Genomic DNA, 21,787 nt, shown 5'->3' on the forward strand with positions numbered 1-21,787 from the left:
TGTCAAACGTATGATCATATGGGGTATCAAGTGAAATTTTTGACTGGACTGAGAACTTTTTGGTAGGAGGACACAACATGTTATCTAGCACACTGGACTCGCATTCGGGAGGACGACGGTTCAATCCCGTCTCCGGCCATCCTGATTTAGGTTTTCCGTGATTTCCCTAAATCGCTTCAGGCAAATGCCGGGATGGTTCCTTTGAAAGGGCACGGCCGATTTCCTTCCCCATCCTTCCCTCACCCGAGCTTGCGCTCCGTCTCTAATGACCTCGTTGTCGACGGGACGTTAAACACTAATGTCCTCCTCCACAACATGTTATCTTGGATGGAGCGTCATCATCAGATATACAATTAACTTTAGGTGTGCCTCAGGCAAGTGTATTGGGAGCCTTCCTGTTCATGTTGTATTTAAGAGGCCTTGTAGACAGTCTTAACAGTAATATTGATTGATTAATTGAGAGGGGTTATGGACCAAATGGCGAGGTCATCAGTCCTGTGATTCTGAAGTGAGTCACAGAAGAAAGAGGATTTGCTACAAGTGGACAGATGCAGTCAGGGGAGTCAAATTATACAATAATGAGCATTAAACACACACAGTAAAGGCATAAAAGGTGAGACCAAGTTTAAAAATTGCAAAAAAAGGGAGTGGTCATGAGGTCACAGACCAAGAAGACTGTAAAAGAAGTCCCAACCACAACCAACCTACCCCTGCTCCAAGTCTAAAGTGGAACCTTATATCAGGAGATAAAAACCACTTTCACAGTGGAAACTGAGGACCAGTTCAATCATCCATGGATTGTCTGCTAATATTAAATATAAGGAATTGGGAAGACTATACTTAATACGAAGGGCCAAAAGAAGGCCGATATGTGAGATATCGTCAGTCTGGCTCCACAACCACAATGTGGGCTTCGGTCGTTACGTAGGAGGAAACAACGGGTGAGCTGGGTATGACCAATGCATAAACAATATAAAACAGTGGACTCCTTCCGAGGGGAGCAGAAGGAAGAGTGCCATATTGCAGTAGACACCTTGATTGTGCAGAGTTTATTACTACGAGCAGTAGCGCTTCAGAAGGCATTCCACTTTTGGGCAAAGAGAGATTTGACATAGACCTGCAGCACGAATCGTGAAAGGAAAAGGGGTAAGTATCTGCTTCTCTAGCTAAACAGTCAGCCAGTTCATTCCCTGGGATGCCCACATGACTTGGGACCCAGAGAAAGACAACTGATCAGGCGGCACACTCAAGGGAAGAGAGGTGGTCATGGATAGCAGAGACCAAAGGGTGAAGAGAATAGCATCGATCGATAGCCTGCAGGCTGGTCATGGAGTCTGAACAAATTAAAATACTGTGGAGGGAGGCCTGAGAAACAAAAAGGAGGGCCCTGTGAATGGCTAGAAGCTCTGCTGTAAACACGTTACATGATCTCGGCAATAAATGGTGTTTGAAGCCAGTAGGAGATGTGAAAGCATATCCTACCTTATCGATTGTCATAGAATCGTCAGTGAAAAGGTGGTGGCACCCTGGAACCCTGCAAGGATGGCGCATACAAGATGCCAGAATACCACAGGAACGACAGAGACCTTAGGTCCCTGGAATAGATCGGTCCTAATCAATGGTCTAGGCGCCATCCAAAGAGGGGTATGGGAGGAAAGACATGGGGTGCAGTCCAATGAGTGGGGATGGAGGTCCCGACAAAGTGACATGAGACGCATGCCAACTGACAGTCCCACCCATGGATGGGTGTTAGAAGGGAGACATCCCTCATGGGCGAAGAGCAAAGGGTACACAGGATGGTCAGGGAATTGGCGAATGGCGAATGCATAAGAAATAAGGAATTGGCTCCGTCGGATGTGTAGAAAGAGAATCCCCGATTCTGTGAAGAGACTACCAACAGGACTAGGGCAAAAGTCACCTATAGCCAGATGCACCCCACAATGACAGACAGGGTCAAGGAGTTTCAAAGTGGAAGGAGCTGCTGAGGCATAAACCTGACTACCATAATCTAGTCTGGACAAAACCAGAGCATCGTAAAGGTGAAGAAGAGTGGAATGGTCTGCACCCCAAGATGTGTGGGCCAGGAGGTGGGGAGCATTAAGCTTCATGTAGTCTTTAGGTGGCGAATGTGGGGCAGCCATGTCAGCTCGTTATCAAAAGTAAGGCCCAAGAAAGAGGACTATGCTACAACATTGAGGAGCTGGTTGCCTAAATAAAGTTCTGGATCGATGATTCCCAGGGTCGATGATAAAAATGCATTACCCGCGTTTTGGAGGGAGAAAATTGGAAGCCATGGGCCATGGCCCACACAGAGGCCCAACAGATGGCACCTTGGAGCTGGCGCTCAGCAGATGCTACTGAGTGGGAGCTGCACCAGATGCAAAAATCGTCGATGTACAATGCTGGGGCAACCAGAGGCCCTACAGAGGTCACAGGCCCATTGATGGTGATGAGGAAGCGTGTGACACTTAGCACAGGACCCTGTGGAATACCATTCTCCTGAATCTGAGGGGCACTGAGTGATGTGCCAACTTGAACCCGGAAGAGCCAGTGAAATAAAAACAGGCGGATAAAAATTGGAAGGGGACCCTGGAAGCCCCCGTCATGGAAGGTAACTAAAATGTGATGGCGCCAAGCCATGTCATACACCTTGCGTAGGTAAAGAAGACTGCAACAAGGTGCTGGCGGTGAGTAAAAGCCTGTTGGGTGGCTGATCCAGATCGGAATAAATGGTCAGTTGGAGATCATCCTGCCCAGAAGCCACACTGATATGGAGACAAAAGCCCCTGAGATTCGAGTACCCAACATAATCTAAAGCTGCCCATCCTCTCACGGAGTTTACAAAGTACATTTGTCAGGCTAATTGGGCGGTAGCTGTCTAGAGACGTTGGGGTTTTCATGGGCTTAAGGACGGGGATAACTATACTCTCTCACCATTGTGATGGAAAAGTACCCATGAGCCAAATGCGGTTGAAGATCCTGGGGAGCTGTTGCCTCCGGGGAACATCCAAGTGTTGGATCATCTGGTTGTGGATGGATTCCAGGCCTGGGGCTGTGTCTCGTGATGAGCTAAGAGCCTACACCAATTCCCATTCAGTGAAGGGTGCATTATAGGGCTCAACGTTGTGCAGCATGAAACAGAGGGGGGTCTGTTCAGCTCTGCGTTTCTGCTGAAGAAAGGTAGCAGGGTACAAAGAGGACTACAATGCCATCGAAAAGTGTGTCGCAAGGTGTTCTGCTAGGACAAATAGATCAGTGCACTGAGCACCTTGGAGGTTCAGATCCTGGACAGTTGACTGTCGTTGGCAGCCCAGAAGGCTACAGACCTTGGACCAAACCTGCAATGAAGAGGCATACATCCTCAGGAAGAAAACACAGTGCTCCCAGCACTCCTTTTTACTCTGCTTAATAAGGTAACGAGCCTCAGCACAGAGACTCTTAGAAGTGAGGAGGTTGGTCTGTGAATGGTTTCTCTTAAATCGCTGCAGCACCTGTCAGCGGTCCTGGACAGCGACTGCAACATCCTCGGTCCACCACGGATGCCAAAAATGGACAACTTTTCCTCAATTATGATTGAGCATATTCTTCGAGACTCGGTGCTTGAATTTAAGAGGTTGATGATTGATATTGTTACTGAATACAGTACTTCAGGAATATATGCATAGAGATTAGACTGAGTTATAAGTGGCACAAGAAAAGGTGGTGGATGGGCCGTTTCATCACACACTGTCTCAATCTGGAACACTTTGAATCAATGGTCTTGTTTTTCCAGTATCGCTGCAACCTAGCAGTAGTTGTATTATAATTGTGCAGTGAAGCTAAAGACTGCAAGTTGTGTCAGTAACATCAATTGTGGATTATGGCAGCATTTCCTCTCTCACATCTACGCTCTCCACAATGGCCTAAAATATTCCGTTGACTCCACCACCACCACCTGTGGTGCAAACCGTCTGCCTTTTGTACCACTTGTAACTCATTCAGTCACATGTCAATAGGAAGAAAATGGGATGAAGTCAAGCAAGACATCGACTAAGAACTTAGACTCAAGGTAAACCTTACTGGCAAGAAATATAAAATTGGAGAATTTTTAGCATTGATCTTATGGGTTTTTCACATGGACTACAAATTTATCGTGTACAATCATGAAAAATGTAAAATTGGACATTCCATTGTACCTCTATTTTGTGAACAATGTTGGAAAACTGTTGGCTACAGTTAACAGAACATCAGAAGGTTGTGATTTGGGTGTCTTGAAGACCTTTAAACAAACACATCTTGTAACTGGTAATTTTAAACAGACGCAGAAGGATGGTGTTTATGACTGCATGGAAAAGGAACTAGGAACTATGGGATGGCTTATCTCCTTACTTTAAAAAAAAAAATAGTTTCAGCAGATTTCAATGGCTTTTACTGTGATTTCCTTCAGAACCCAGAAAAAAGTTATGATTTTACTGTCAATAATCAATAAGCATACTCAGCTGGTTTTTCCTCGGAGATTGAAATTGAATTTAAAGCCTTTAAACTGCAGTGGAAATACTTAACCTAATGGTCACATTTGTACTGATAGCTTGTCTGAAGAATTCTCTGAATTCAAGACTAACTTACACAAAAGTATGAACAATGACAGTAATGATGTATCGAAGTGGTTATGTTTCTTTCCAGCTGTACCAGAATATAAAGTGCCAAATATTAATAAGATAAAGGGATTCTTGTTCCATATACCAGGATCTAATGCTTTTGTGGAAACAGTGTTCTCATTAATGAATAACAAATGGAATGAGCCAAGAAATAGAAGTAGTACAGACTGAGGCAGAGATCCAAATTACAGTGAATTTTAAGTAGTCATGCAAAAAAAATTTTGAAAATGTAAAACAAGATCTTACATTACTGAAGGATGTGAGAACATCTACAAAATATCGGTTAAAGTTTGATGAATCTGTATAAATGTTTTTTGTATTTGTAAATAAATACCATTGTAATAATACATGGAAATATTAAATACATACTCATTTTCATCTCTCTAAACATCTAGAAAATCTGAAAATACTCTGGTTTTTTTCCTCCAAAAATGTAGTAGCTACGAACATTCTTCATTTCTTTCCCTTAAAAAAAATTTGGCAACCCTACTACATTTTCACTGCTCATGCAGTAAAACTGCTACAAGAAGTATGACATTTTAATTTGTTAATACTTTACTGCTAACTGTATTCATGACACATTTTGCAGTCAGTATTCACTTCTACCACTGTAAGTAACCGCAATATTATATCTTTGTACAGCACATAGTTCAGGAGATGTGACACCATAAACATTGACCGTGTGAAAATGAAACTGCAGGGTGACATTTGCTAGAGATACAAGTGAAACATGTGCTCATGCTGAACCGATGGAAAAATTTGGATCAAATTACAGATATAACATACTGACCAGAAATAGCCACTGAGATGGTAATAACCACCAGCCTCCTATTGGGGTGGAGGTCATAACATGGAGAGAGAAGGGGAAGGATGAGATGGACAGACAGAGAGGGGGAAGGAGGAGATGGAAAGAGAGGTGGGAGTAGGAGAGGGAAAGACAAGCAGGAGACTGGAATGAATACATACCCAGGCAATAGTGGGTTACTCAGCTACTAAGAAAATAAAAAGTGAACACTGAGCGTTTCTGCATGCTGAAATAAAATGAATCATTTGGGTTAGTGAGCAATAATATAATGCCATGTTGTTGGTGTAGTCTTCAGTTTGAAAATTGATTTGATGTAGCTCTGCTAGCTGGTCTACTCTGCACAATCCTCTTTGTCTCTTCATAATTATTTCAAACCACTTACAGCCATCTGAATCTGCATCCTATAGTTAAGCATTGGTCTCCTTCCTCCACTGTCCAATTGACTTTTCCTTGTAGCCTGTGGTGAGAATCCTATCAAACCAATCACCTCTTTAACTCATATTATGAAACATAACATGTAATTAACACTGGGAAAGTGATATGTTTATTAAAAGATACTGTGAAGTTACTTGATTACAGTACATTTACTAAATTATTAAGCAAACTAATTTTTCCTTTTTTGGGTTATAATTCCTACCACCTTGTGCTGACTAAGCAGACTGCTACAATTATTGGAAATTCAAGTCATTTTTAATAGACTTGTCTAGTAAACACTCAGTCAACAGGCATAGCAGGCACACAGAAGTATGCCATGCTCATATCCTAATTGGGGTGGACTCGTTTAAATTCCTGAGATTAAATCTAGATTTTACACCAAAAGAAACATGTAGAGTATCTTGTTAGTAAATTTTGTAGCTTTATATTTTCAGTGCAAATAGTAGGTCATGCTACAAACAGAGACAATCATAAAATAGCATACCAATCTTATTTACAACCAGTTATACAGTATGATATTGATTTTTGGGGAAAATAACTAACAGTTTCACACACACACACACACACACACACACACACACACACACACACACACACACCTATGCAATGCTTCTGCTTTTCGGTGAGTGGCCTCTTTTATTCACACACACACACACACACACACACACACACACACACACACACACACACACACACACACACGCGCACACACACCTATGCAATGCTTCTGCTTTTCGGTGAGTGGCCTCTTTTATTCCCAAAAGTATTTATATTCTACAAGAACTGTCCTACAACATTTTATAGTCTACAAGAACTTTCACAGAACATTTATGAGAAATAAAGATAATTTTATGCTCCTTACTCATTGTTTACAATTATATGCTTTGTACCACCAAAATATGGAAATAAAACAATGCAAAAAATTGTAAATATAGCATTCTGTACACTAGAGGATGGGGGGGGGGGGGGGGGCACCCTCCATAATACCCAACTTCAAAGAGCAGAGATGCTATTACTCAAATAGTACAGTTCATGAAGGATGGCCTGATAGTTTAGCAAGATGTAGCCATCATTAGTCTTACTGAGTACACAATAGAAAAATGATACTAATGTTAAAATGATGCTGCCTATCATTAGCTGTTATTTTGTAACAGTGAAGACATGTTAAAAATGTGGGCTATATTTTGAAATTTCCCCAGTACTCTAATCAGATGGTGAGTAAACATACATAAGGAGAAAAATAAATAACAATTCCCAAGTTTTAAATGAAAGACTTCAACTTCCCAATACTAAAGTGGCAGAATTCAGAAATTGTTTTGGAAATCTGCCAGTAACTTTAGAGCTGATGAAATATGATTTGGCAGTAGTACTCCCAACTGAAGAGCCTGCTTCTCTTTTTGTGTACAGCATACAAAAATCAGCAAGAGGGCCATTTTAATTTCATGACAAGCAAAGGACCATTTTATAATACTAAAAAAAAGGGAAAAAAATGCTGCAGACTGAATAGCAGTCTTGCTGAAAAATAATAAATATACTACTGATAGGTCCAGCCTGCTGTCTCGGACGAGTCCTCTTACAAACAAAAGCACCATATGTAGCTCTTCATGATCTACACAGCAGAGCAGATACACAACGCTAAACTTTATAATATAAGTATTTATCGATGGATAAATGGGTCCTTGTTTAGAACATTGTGAAATTTTAACAACATTCCATAGTTTCCTTTGTACTGTTTGCTGTAAGTCAGTTATTTTGTGCCCATGAGTTGTCTTCCTTTCTTATGACAGTGTTTTGATGATGATGGTGATGGTGGTGGTGGTGGTGGTGGTGGTGGTGGTGGTGTTGGTGGTGGTGGTGTTGGTGATGATGCTGGTTATTTATGGCGGAGGGCACTAAACAGCTAGGTCATCAGCGCCCTTGCATTAATGTCATACAGAAGAAGATTTTCATAATCTATGGAAGGATATCAATAAACTGGAAAACTACGTTTGATCCCACCACAGGAAATGTAAAGCAACACCAGGAAGGTGAGGTTCAGAAAAGCCCGTAATAAAACCCCAGCGAGACACAGCGGGATAACTAAACGAAATCATGGAGAAACTACCTGTAAAGATGCTGTTGAGAAAGGGACAAATAAGTGTGGCTTGATGGCGACTTAGAAACAATACGTGACCCAGCCACTCTGTGACACATTAAGATTGCACACCAAGTATTTTGGGAAGAATTCCAGACAGCACACAAAATTTTAAGACACGAACAACACTCGCCTCATTATCAGTTAAAATACAGGGAAGATCCTGTGGGAGACCCAGTTCAAGCCTCAGGTCGTCATACAAAACACACTCGGTTAAAATATGTCATACTGACAGCTGTGTCCCGCATCTCTGACATACTGGGGTCTCCTCCCGACATACGAGGAAGCCGTGTGTCAGTGGGCAATGTCCCACTCTAAGCCGAGTAAGGGCTACTTCTTCACACTGTCGCAAGCGGAAGGAGGTGATCCATGGTCACACTTAAGTTTTGATGGAACTTAGTTTATTGTTCCTCACTTCCAGCCACTGGGAGTCCCACCAACATATGGCCTTCCTCGTCACAAATGAAGTGACAGCCCGCAGAGGGACTGAACAGCTGGCAGGAGGAGGAAGGGAGCACGCCTCCTTAGCAGAAGCATCAGCGAGTTCGTTTCCCTGGATGCCTATGTGCCCTGGAACCCAGCAAAAAATTATTTCCTTGTTTTGCCTGTGCAAGAGGAGAGCAGCCTCCAGTTGTTGCACCATCTGATCTCCTGGGTACATCTGTCCAACAGTGAGAAGGGCACTTTAAGAATCGGAGCAGATGATAAATTTTTTGTCACGGTACCGTCTCATCTGCTCCATTGCTCTCAGGATAGCAAACAATTCCAAGTAATAAACTAAAAACTGCTCTGGGGGCCCTATCCTGAGGACAGTGTCCCAGAACACAACAGAACAACCAAAAACATCTCCCTGCTTAGAACCATCCATGTAGATGGTAATAAAATCTGGGTGGCTACATAAAAATTCATTAAATTTAATTTTAAAAACATAGTCTGGGGTACAATGCTTCTTGTAAGCAGTCAGTTCTAAAAGCAATCTAGGCCTTGGTGGTAGTCAGGGAGATGCCCTACTCAACCCCTGGCTTTGGAGCTTAATGCCCCCCACCTGTAATAATTTAAGGCTCTCCCTTGCACAGATCCCAAATGGCCATCTTGCTTGTGGTCGATGATTGAACAGCTGTTCCAGTGCCGGCTGAACAATGCAACTGGATGCCGGCGATGTACGAGCGGACAAAGCCCTATATGAGAAGAAAACATCGAATAGGCAGTGGAGGCTCACCAGCCTCTGCACACAAACTAACAACAGGGCTCATGCGATAGGCCCCTGTTGACAGCCTAATACCCTCATAGCGAACAGCATCCAGTGTTTTAAGGTATGAAGGCCTTGCTGATCCATAAGTCCGGCATCCGTATTGAAGCCAGGGTCACACGAATGCCTTATAAAGCAGACGTGCTCTGTCGGCTCCCCAAGACCTATGACTAACACATTTAAGAATGTTTAAGGCGTTGAGACATCTCAGTTTCAGTTCTTTAAGGTGTGGCAACCACGTTAACTTCTCATCAAACATAAGACCCAGATACTTCACCGTTTCAATAAAAGTGAGATCGGTGTCCCCCAGTTCTAAATGGGCAAATTAAACAGAGAGCAGGAATGATTAAAAGCAACACAAACTGTTTTCTCTAATGAGAATTTAAAACCTGTGGTGTGAGACCATTCATCCAACCATCTGATCACCAGCTGCAATTGCCAAGCAGCCGTGGCGAGGCTGTAGGATGCACAGAAGATGGAGAAGTCGTCCACAAATAAGGAACATAGTACTGGACGTCACACTGTGGTTGTAATACTATTGATTGTGATGGCGAAAGCCATGACACTTGAAACACTCCCTTGAGGGACACCATTCTCCTGCTTAAAACTAGCAGACAAGACATTCCCAACCCTGTATCTAAAATACCTGTCCGAGAGAAAGGACCATCTGAGGGTCGGTAGACATCTGCGGAATCCGCACTGACGTTTATGAGCTGCGACAAAATATTATGCCTCCAGGTAGTATCATAGGCTTTTCCAAATCGAAGAAAACACCGATAGGAGCAGGGTCTGATTATTGAGACTGGAGCGATACCTCCTGAACCCACACTGGGAGGGACTGAGTAGGGACCTGGTTTCCAGAACCCACACTAGGCGCTGACTGACCATATACTCTAGTGTCTTTCCTACGCACGTTGTCAGGTTGCCAGGGTCCGTACGATCCTTTCCTGGTTTTAAAATTGGAATTAAAATAGATTCCTTCCACGATTTGGGAAAGTCGCCAGTTATCCAAATTTTATTGAAGAGCTGAAGGAGGACTTCTTTCGACCGTCGGTCCAACTGTTGTAGCATGATGTAGGTTATCTGGTTGTTTCCAGGGGTCATATCACAAGCAACTGACAATGCAGAATCCAGCTCCCACGGAGAGAAAGGCTGATTCTATTCTTCCATGCTGGTGGAACGGAAATCGAGATCAGCCTTCTCCTGTGCCTCCCGATATTGACGGGAAGTGGGATCCTGACTGGAATCAGCCATAATGGATTTATATGATTCAGCCATTGTCTAAGCTATATTCGTTGTCGAGACCCTGTATTCGTACAGCAGCTATTGGCAGTCGAGAGTTGTGCCTTGAGATCCTCCTAATGGCTTCCCATACTTTGCATGCGGGTGTGGACCTATTGATGGAGTTCAGGAACTCTTGTCAAGACCTCTTCTTACACTCCCAAATTACTCTCCTCGCCTTTGCATGCGCCATTCGAAAGTTTGCAAGATTCTCATCTGTAGGGCATCGACTGAATCTGTGCGTTGCTGCCCTGCTGTTCCTGATCGCAAAGCAACACTCATCATTCCACCAAGGGACAGGTCGTCTCCTAGACACTTCCACAGACTTTGGGATGGATTCATCAGCAGCATGGTGAATCACAGCTGTAATGTGATCCACCCAGTCCTGGATGGCATCACATTGCTCGAAAACAGCTAACTGCCTGTAAAGCATCCAGTTAGACTTCTTGAATAACCATCTCGGTGGCTTGCTTTCAGGATCTGCTCCATCAGGCAGATGGATACAGATTGGAACATGGTCACTAACATGAAGGTCATCATCCACTGCCCACTGAGCACTGTCCCCAAGAGCAGGGGAGCAGGAGAGGTCTATGGCTGTAGACGAACCTGTAGTGGTGCTAAAATGTGTGGCTTGACCCTTGTTCAGCTGTATAAGATCTGTTTTGTGCAGCATTTCCTCAAGTACCCAACCCTTGGGGCATGTGGTGTTAGAACCCCATAGTGCACTGTGTGCACGAAGTCCCGCAAAAGGAGAAAGGGTCAGGGTAGTTCATCAATATGATGAGTGAGGACCCCACTATCAAGAGGCTCATGGGGTGGTAAGTACACAGAGCACACTGTGATGTCAACATGGGCCACTATCCGAACAGCAACCGCTTGTGGTTTTATTGTTAAGGGAATAAATGAGGAGTGGAAAGTGTCCTTTATGAACACTGCAACCCCACCTTTTGCCCTGTCACCAGTAAGGTCGTCGTTTCTATAAAGGTGATAACCTCCAAGTACAGGTGTGCCAGTCTCTTTAAAATGAGTCTCTTGAAGGCAGAGGCAAAAGGGTCTGTCCTGTACAAGGAGTCTCAGTTCAGCCAGATGAGTCCTGTATCCATTCATATTCCATTGAAGTATGGGAGCCATTTTATCAATGTGGTCTTCATTGACCTCTGTCTTTGCGCCAAGGTGGTGAGGCACTTGTGGAATGAGGTGGGGTTTTGGGGCTGACTGGGTCTGGTGATGAGGCATCAAAATCCATGATGTCCTCATCATCAGTCAGATGTGCCAGAATGGCGTCTGATGGTGCCCGGGTCAGATTTTGACCTGTATATTGGGATCCTTTCCCTACTCCCTTTCCCAGCAAGGATGAGGGGGGAAGGGAGCAGTGAGAGCCACTTTTCTTCGAAGAAACTTGGCGTTGAGGGGGACACTGCTTTTGGGGTACCTTGGGCTGTGCACTGTGGAAGCATTAGTGGTCTCTTTCATTGTAGCTGTTTGAATCGCTATGTCTTTCACTTACTTTGGCACATACAGGTGCAAGTACAGGTGCTAGAGGTGGACAAGGGAACACTGGACATCATCTGAGTCGAAGCGTCAATAACAGGTTTCTGCATCAACGAAGCATAATAAGTGGCAAAGACAGGGGGGTTTCATTGCCTGATAGTCCTTTTTGGCTTCTGTGTATAGGACCCGCTTAGTCACTTTGATTTCCTGAAGTTTGCATTCCTCTGCAAAAACAGGGCAGGCTTGGCTCCAGACTGGGTGGCTTCCAGAGCAGTAAATACAGACTTCTGGAGATGGACAGTCCATCCCAGCTTCATGAGCTGCCTTTCCACGCTTCCCACAAGTCCCTTCGCCTCTGCAACTCAGCATTGTATGGCCAAAACACTGGCATTTGAAGCATCGCATAGGGTTAGGTACATAGGGCCGAACCCCTAAGATGGAGGAAACCTGCCACAATAAAAGTGACAGTCTTCTCAGTCTCTCCATTGTTCTTGCATGTCCTTTGTTCCACATCTATGATCCCCCGTGGTGACCATTGTTGTTTGAGTTCAGCAACGTCTATATCCATAATACCACAGCAGGTTACCATGCCTCTGCTGGAGTTAAGGGAGTTACGCAACTCAACAATGATGTTGTACTCACCCACTTTCTGTGACTTCTTAAGGAGTTCCACCTGCTTTGCCCGGTTAGTCTCAACAAGCAAGGAACCATTGCGCAACCGCTTAATAGACTTTTGGGTTCCAGCCAGCCCTTCTAAGCCTTTATGGATATAGAAAGGGGGACACTTTTTCAAAGGTCCCCTCCTACCTCTTGATCACTACAAAGACATTATGATTCATGACTCCTTGAGCCCCATTACTGACAACAAGTCAGGAGGACTAACCTCGCCTCAATGTTTTTGATGAATGGTTGTGAGAACTCCCAGGTGGTACACCCTTCCTGCTGGGAGGAGAAGAAGAAGATTTCAAGGGTTCCATCTCGGTCCCACAAGCAGCTGGGGAAATAAGGGTCCACTCAGACAGAGTCGCGTGTGCCTGAGTAAGCCTTATACAACCGAGGTGCGGCAGGTTCCCCGCTAATGACTGTTCCACCTCAACAGCCATGCATCCCATCAGCGCGCAGCACATCTTGAGATTGAGGTTTTTTTTTATAGAGGTTTATTCCATCCTTGTGATCCGGGCAGTCAAGCCAAGATCCCCATTCCCTGTGACACACAATGTTCCACCGCCGCGCTGCAAGGTGGTTGCTGAAGCAGGCCCGGAGCATACAGTGACAGGGGACTGCTTGCGCTTACCAATTCCCAGCCCTGGAACTGTGGGGCGCCAAGCCCATACACAGCAAATGAATGCCGAAACCCTGGGGGCAACTGTGTTTTACACACTGCTGTAATTGTTCCCTACTTTCCACTATAATCACCAGCAGATACGGCAGTTTCTTTTCAAACTTTATAACTAAAACTGAGGAAATAAATACATAAAAACACAGAAATATAAACTAGTAACAACAGTATCAAATGAAAAGTCTATCAATAAAAATAAGACACATGAAATAAACTGCTGTCCAGTGAAATGTTTAGCACTGTTGTCTCTCTCTCTCTCTCTCTCTCTCTCTCTCACACACACACACACACACACACACACACACACACACACACACCAAAGTGATGACATTATCCTAGAGTCATTAGTTCCTTCCTCGGGGAGGAGAGATGGATAGAATGGGGAAAGTTAATTTGGGAAAAGGAAGTCACTTAGCCCCCACAATGAGAGGGACCCACCTTTAGTAAGGACTACAGTTGACGGGTCTCTCCTGCCCGAAAAATGAACTAATAGTTCTGTAAGTTATGATCATGGCATCCTTTTTACTTTGGTGCATCTCTATTGCCAGTACTAAACATTTCGCCTCCTGAAGGTATGTATTTCCAGCAATACTGTCTTATAGTTACTGAATTACTAATAAGTGTATTTAACTGAACTGTAACCATACCAGAGATTCACTCCTGTTGTCACAAACAGCAATCAATATTAGGGGAAGATCTCCCACATTACTGAACAACTTGGCTGCTTCCTCATGAAATACACAGATTGTTCGTGGATCTTCTTCTTCATTTTTAGTCTTACATAAATACTGCAACAAAAAAGGCATAAAGTATGCTAACTTGTATCTACAACATTATTCTGAAATCTAGGAGTTTAGGTATTACCAAAAGAGCATTATTTATAATGCAACATCTAAAATGATCTCCAAAGTGAAACTAATACAAAAGATCCTACTTAATGTTTAATAACAGGCATAGGCATGTACAAACGTCAACCAATTTGAAGTGACTTCTTATTTACTCTCTGAACAGTGAATTTCCTGTAACCTTTCCTTCTCTTTTGTCTTCCCATTCCCCTCGAATTGGTCAAGTAGTCCCAAAAAAACAGGGTCACATTATAAGATAGTGCCGAAGGATTGCACCTGAATGCAAGGCACAAGGCAATCAAATGTAACATCCCACAAGGTTCAGTTTTTTTGCCTGTTCCTATTTTTTATCTGCACTTGTGACTGATAAAGTTTTTCAATGTTTGTAATGTTTGATAGTGAGTGAAACATTTATTGTACTCCACCATTCAAATAATAGAGGAAACCCTTCAGGCAAACAAATAAATTAAGGCATACCTTATCCTAGGAAATCATCATTAGAAACTGAATTAATCATCAGTTGTTGTTAAACTGCTATAAACTGCTTTTGCTTACTCAGGTCAAATAACAAGATTAGCATAAAAGTTGCTAATTTTTTTACAAAGCTCTCACTTTTTCAGTTATACTAAATAGTGGTGTTTTCCTGCCGCTGCCTGCTTATTATTTGTATACCTGCACTGAGAGTCATTAAGAAAAACTATTTTTATGTGATGATAAACTAATGAGGGGTTCAAATTCAACTTTACCAGACACAAGCAATACAACAGAAAATGTATTTAACTGGGTCACAGCAAAAAGCAAAGGTCTTTACTTTAGAAAAAATAAAAAGCTTAACTAATGCAGATCGGCATTAATAAAAATGGTTAATACGTCCCGGGAAGAGGCATTTCTGATCACTGACTGGCTAAAGCTTCCAATTTTAAAGCAAACAGCAAATTAAAATGGAAGCTGCAATATCTGCATGGTAAAGAGTGGTGTCCACTGTAAATACATTTCTATGCTTAATGCATGTGAATAAATACTATCCTTTGATAATCATTAATTATAACCACATTGATGTAATTGGACAAATATTAATCTTAGCAACAGGAAACAATAGCTACTCAATATAGTTGTGGCGGCGGCAATTCTTTCAAGTAGCAGTTTTCCTGTCAATCAAAATATGTTCAAATTAACCAGTTCAAATGTAAATAGTATATATAAATGAAGTGACACTTTGAAACATCCTGAAGGATTAAAACTGTGTGCTGGACCAGGATTCGAATTTGGGAACTCTGACTTTCACAGGCAAGTGCTCTAGCAACCGAGATAGCCAAGCACAACTCAAGACCAATCCTCATAACTTTACTTTTGCCAGTACTTCATCTCCTATCTTTCAAACATCACAGAATGTCTCCTGCATAATTTGCAGGATTAGCACTCTTAAAAGAAAGGATATTGCAGAAACATGGCTTAGCCACAGCCTGGGGAGTGGTTTTCACAATGAGTTTTCACCCTGCAGTGAAGTGCGCTGATATGAAACATCCTGGCAGATTAAAACCGTGTGCTAGACCCAGGTTCGAGTCCTGGTTCAGCACACAGCATTAATCTTCCAGGATGTTTCATATCAGTGCACACTTTGATGCAGTATGAACATTCATTCTGGTAGTGCCCTCTTACTTTTAATATGGTGTACATGATTAATTTTTAACAGCTACTGTTCTTCGCTTTTTATACCTTGACCGATTCCACACCCCAGAAAATTCTCTTTCATAACATGATCCTCAGAATATAATGAATGAATGAATTATAGTGATGATTAAACAACTCAGTTTCTGTTGGGTTAATTGAAGCCTTTGATACTGCTTTACTAATTCATTATCAGACTCACATCTTTCAATGTAATCTAGACACCAGACTATGTTACAGATCAGTCTGCCAACACAACCTACATTCGAAATAATAATACAGATGCAAAGCAAATATTGTAACTGTTCTGTTCTCTTTGTATTTGTGCATCACTGCCACAATATAATTATATCAAGGGTCAAAGGCAACACTTGGTATCAATAGCTTCAATTAGCCCATTTAGCCTGATATGCAATAAGAAGTATCTGTCATTGTTTGCACATGCAAATGAAAATGCTAGGTTACTTTCAGACCATGCTCCTTATGGGGGTAACTAATGTAATAATAATGCAGTTTAGATCATTCTTTAAAAAAATATAGTAAAATTATTATGTGGAATTTTGTAGCTCTCTCTTCAATGGCCAAGGAATTCTTAACGAGACTGATAAACAATGTGATATCATACAGATACACCCCTGTGGTCATTAACAAGCAGCTAGGTTTAGTCTGAAACATGAAAACTTAAGCAAAACAAGACCAACATGCAAACAGAACCTCCACTGTAATAGGTTTTTTTCTTTTATGGGACTGTTTTTCTTATTAACACATTGAAACATATTAAAAATTGAAATATCAGATCACAGTGTAAAAACTGGGTTTTTATAAGGGACATAAATGTATGTACAAAAAACAGGCACAACAAAAAACCTAATAAGTGAGAGAGAGCTTTGTGTGTGTGTGAGACTCAACATCTTTGCTATATAGTAAGTAGTAATCCATCCTTTTATAATATTATTATTCCTTCCTGGATTTTCAATTGTTTAAAAAGATTTCTGTGACATTTCTTGGCTGCACTTATTCACTACCAATCACCTTCCAACCTAACCGACACATCAAGTATTCTACAGTTCACTTTTTCAACACAGCCTCCATAAACAAGAAAAGTGCTTAGAGTAATGTCACTGGCTGTACTTTGATCAACAGTGAACTCACCATATCCATCTATATAGGTCTATAATACAACACTATCTTTCCATCTCTTCCTCCACTCAAACAGATCACCATCTTTGTTAGATCTGCAAGACTAGTAAACTACACAATCTAGGCAACCACTCACAAGAACTATATGACACATTGTAAACAAAACACACAAACAACATCTACAACATAGAAGCACAAACAAAAAATATCAGACACCACCTGCATAACATATATCACACTTCAAATAACATACAGGTGACTCACTTTTTCACTAGAATCATGTTATATATGGTCATAACAGGCACAAGGTACAAAAACAATTTCCACATGTTCTCCACATTGTTAGTTATGTACAAAATGCAGTTGATTTGTGTGTATATTGTTTTTAACAATATGTACAGACATAAGGCATCACCTTGTGGCTATCCAAAATTCAAATATGTAACTAGCCACTCCCCCTACAAATTATCTAAAAATTAGATCTTCGGATGCCAAATCCCTGTTATTGCTGTAAGAGGTAATGTTGACTGTAATAAGCCTCCCACTAACAGTAGTCATGCATGACACTAGCTATAGACCAGCTATAAAGTCACATACTCATTACATATTTTGTAATGTAAGAACAGCAGCTGAATAGTGTGAGTGGAAAAGATGACTTTTTCCTAGTACATTTATGTGATGCCAATGTGGATGACTATTTACATAGAGACTGAATGTGGATGGTGTCTTTAACATGTCGTATATAAGCCACCTATACTTAATGATAGATAAGTCATTCACTTAATGTACAGAAGAAACATAGGTCTAATATAGCTATATCTCCTATGGTATTCAGTATCTTCACTCATACTAGAACAGAGTGGTCCCTACACAAAATCTAAAATGTAAATGGAAGCACAAATGACACTCCAGTTGACCAATCATCTCCACAGAGCAGTTTAAATGAAACTTTAAATTCCTACTGTGTAGTGCACATAAGATATAAATTATTCTCACCTCTATATTGTTCATCAGCATGATGCATGGAGCAAATTGTTTCACTTTGCTAAAAGCAAATTTCAGTTTCCCTTCTGTTGATGCTGCAGTTCCTGACTGGATTTCCAAGCAGTCTATGCTCCAAATTGCTAGGCCCAGCTTCTGTGCAACACTTGATATAATACTCATTTTCCCACATCCCCGCTGTCCATAGAGCAAAAACATGGGCTTAACTTTTAAGCTCCTTGTGTTAAGAATAAATGGCCGCAGAGACCTCTCTAATTCTTCAGAATACTTCTCAAGTCCCTGTGGGCATAGTGTTATGAGATGTGAGTCATAATTTGAAGCAGCCAAGGTTGTCTTGTCTGCCACCAGTCTCCAACGAACAGGTGGGAGGTACCTCTGATGACATCCAGCCTGTATTAATGTTGATGAACTTTGTTCTACAAAGTACCCCATTTTAACGTCCTTTAAGAAATCATCAGTATATGATTCACCTGTAATTTCCTCTACTACAAAGTACAGTTTCTCGATACCTTGGTTACCAGGCATGTAACGGATTTCTGGTGCACAGTGTAAAACATTTATGCAAAATAGTTCATTTTCACAAAGATATCGTGGATATTTGAAGTATTTCGTCAACACAACATCCATTAATGCATTATCTATATCAGGAGGTCTTTTTACATATCTTACAGCCGCTTTGTTTGCTTTACTAGGTACAAAACTTTGGTCCACTTGGCATCCAAGAATTGATATGCTTTGGTTATCAGATAATTTCAAACTATTTTTCAGGTTGTCATATTTCACATCACTAATTAAAGCTGTAGAAGTGTCAAGATTCACAAGACCAATTATTTGCACTAGCACGCACTTTAATGGTTTCTCCGATTCATTCTCCAAGTCAATCTTTGAATCAGTTTTCTGTACTTTTACCCAATGTCCATTTGCCACACGAAGCTCATCAAGTATACTACTGCTAACAAATAAGCAGCTATTCGAATCTACGATCACTTCATGACGAGATCCTGGAATTAGCTCTAACAAAATATCATCGGGTAATGGCACTAAAGACACAGGAATATTTCTCATTTTTTGGTTTTTGTATGCAATGTACAACGTAGAAAATACTGGGAACAAAGCGTTGTGATGCCGGGGCAACAAGATTCTTGCTGTGAATCGCAGCACACTGAGTAATGTGGCAACCTCGGTTGCTCGCGTTTTCTTTTTCATTTTAAAACGTATAACAAAAAATTGTTGCCACTGATAATTCGATAAACGAGACGACAAATGATTTATTAAATAGTAATACAACGCCAACAACTTTAAACAGTAATCTTCCTATTGCCACCTTGATTCGGCTACCTGCTTTTCGTCATTCTAATTTCGTAACGGTGTATCTTAATCTAATTAAGTTATAAATGAGGTTAAGAGAAATAAAATAAAAACAACACGTCAACCATAATAAGACATGACCTTTCACTACGTAGCTGCGATAAGAAGTCGCTGTGGTTGCAAACTTAATAAAGCACTATGTGGTCAAATGTTTACTACAAAAATTTCCGTTGCAGAATAAAGCTATCATCTCAGTGTTGTTCAGTCATAAACCGTAACAGAATACAGGCTTAACGCTAACAATATTTCTACGTATGTAAACAAAAATTTGCCTTTAAAATAGAACTAAACGTTAGATTCAACCATGATGATGAATTGGCGTATTTATTAGTATATGTATCTGAGATAAAGAAATTCATCACACTGACACTTTAGGGGAAGCGGGAACTATATATTCAAATATAATATGGCATCATGTTACTCAAAAATCAACAACGCATTTGATTTCTCCACCATTACGACATTCATTTGTCACCGTCAGTCAGTGATATCTCATATATGGCTCTGAGTGGTCTGCGATTTTACTGTTGTTCAGTTCATCAGAGAGTTCCGCACGTAAGCTGGGGTCACAAACAGATACATGTCTGTGGATTCACACAAGCAACGTAAGTGTCACCAAAATTAATGACAAACTTCAGTTGCAATTCAGTTGTATGTGTGAACTCCCAGTTAGATGAAACTTTTGTCATGCCACAAAAAGCTCAACTCGGTTGTTCTTCTTTGCGCCACTTTCCTTCCATCACTGCTTCCTGGTGGTAGTATTTCGAAACACAAGCATTCTGTCGATGTTATTTGGAGTAACTGCTGGTGTGCTCCGTTCGCTTTCAGTATGTCTTCATTTTATTACTAAATAAAGTGAAAACCCCGTGTAGAGTTGCTAGTCTCCCAAAGGGCGCCTCCTCAGGTGGCGGATAGGGGAATGCTCACCAGATGTGGTTGGTATCACGGAAATAAAATACCCGGAGGCTAGACCGAAACTAGCGGATGCTGCCTTGAAGCGTAATATTGGCTTATCAAAGGCTAAATGAAGCAAATCATGAGAATAAATTACCTGGTCCCCCAGGCTGGGGGCTGTGTACTGGGCCAGCTCCTAGGTCACATGGAAAAATGAAAATGCTATCAAACCTAATAATAAGCCTTGGTAAAACTGGAATCTTGGACGACGAACTGTCGAAGAAAAAAGGAAAATGACATTTGGATGTTGCAATGTGCAAGGTATCTCCACAAAACCGAATATATTACCAACAGAACTTGAAGGCAAAGGAGAAGAAGAACTTGATAATTATGTACTTAATTGGTGTTGAACATCCAAAACGATAAGAGCCAAAGTAGGAGTCTCCATTATGATAAAGAAACTTGGAAAAAGAGAATCACAAATTGTAAATTTATTAGTGAACATATTATTGTGGTAGAAATTACTCTATTTGCCAGTGAAACTGTAATTATTGGTGTATATGCACCCATGAATGATGCAAGAGACCCGGAGAAAGATACTATCTTTACAATCCTTAGCAAGACTATAGAAAAAAATCCCAAGAAGGAAGGAACTCGTTATCATGGGGGTATGAACGGAAAAGTAGGAATTAGGGAATCATGTCTGACAGTGGGGAAACATGGAGAGACAGAATATAATGACAATGGAGAACGCCTGATTGAACAGTTTGATCTGAAAATTACTAACAAATTCTTTTAAACACAATGATATTCCTTAGTATACTTGACAACAGAATACTAAAGAACTCTGTTCTACAATAGACTATACTAACATCAGACAGACGAGTAGTTTCAAGGCAGCAGATGTTAGATCTTATAGAGGAGCCAATTGTGGATCAGACCATTATTCAGTAAAAATGAAGAGTTTTTGTCCATGGGAGAATGCAAAGAATGATTCTAACAACATTAAAACGAATTGTGCTGAGAAAGCCCAAACTCTATACTTCGATATTGACAGCCTAAAACATGAAAGTATACAAACATGCTTTGCTGCCAGTATGGAAAAAACATTGGAAGGATCATTTGAAGGAAGTACAGAGGAAATGTATGATTACATAAAATCCGTTGTTATAAGTATAGCAACAGAGGTGCTGGGCATAAAGGGAAACAATCACAGCCGTACAGCAGAATGTTTGTCAGAGAAAATAGAAGTGGCAGTTAAAGAAAATAGGAGCACATTCAACCGGCAGCTGAATGATAAATTGGAAGTAACAAGAACAATCCACAATGAAAAGAAGAATGAAGTGATAAAAAAATAAAGATAGCAAGGAATGAAACATGGGAAAGGACATGTGCCAATGTCAATAGCAAATTAGGATTTGGGAGAGCGAAACAAGTGTGGTCAGTATTAAGAGGACTTTGGCAAGAGACAAAAGCCAAAATCAATCTTCAACTGATAA

The 21,787-nt window shown here is 41.3% G+C and overlaps 1 protein-coding gene across 1 annotated transcript in view; it reads right to left on the reverse strand.

Moving 5' to 3' along the window:
* LOC126162686 (peroxisome assembly factor 2) overlaps nt 1–19,837 on the reverse strand; it is a 132,414-nt gene extending 112,577 nt beyond the window's left edge. Inside the window, exons 1-2 of the mRNA XM_049919340.1 lie at nt 18,021–19,837; nt 14,019–14,159 (exon numbers count right to left, since the gene is read on the reverse strand). Coding sequence (XP_049775297.1) covers nt 14,019–14,159; nt 18,021–19,232 — 1,353 coding nt within the window. The 5' untranslated portion in view covers nt 19,233–19,837. The remainder of the gene's footprint in view (nt 1–14,018; nt 14,160–18,020) is intronic.
* Nucleotides 19,838–21,787: the final 1,950 nt, after the last annotated feature.

This window comes from Schistocerca cancellata, chromosome 2 (genome assembly GCF_023864275.1).
Source record: "Schistocerca cancellata isolate TAMUIC-IGC-003103 chromosome 2, iqSchCanc2.1, whole genome shotgun sequence".
In the NCBI taxonomy this organism is placed as follows: domain Eukaryota; kingdom Metazoa; phylum Arthropoda; class Insecta; order Orthoptera; family Acrididae; genus Schistocerca; species Schistocerca cancellata.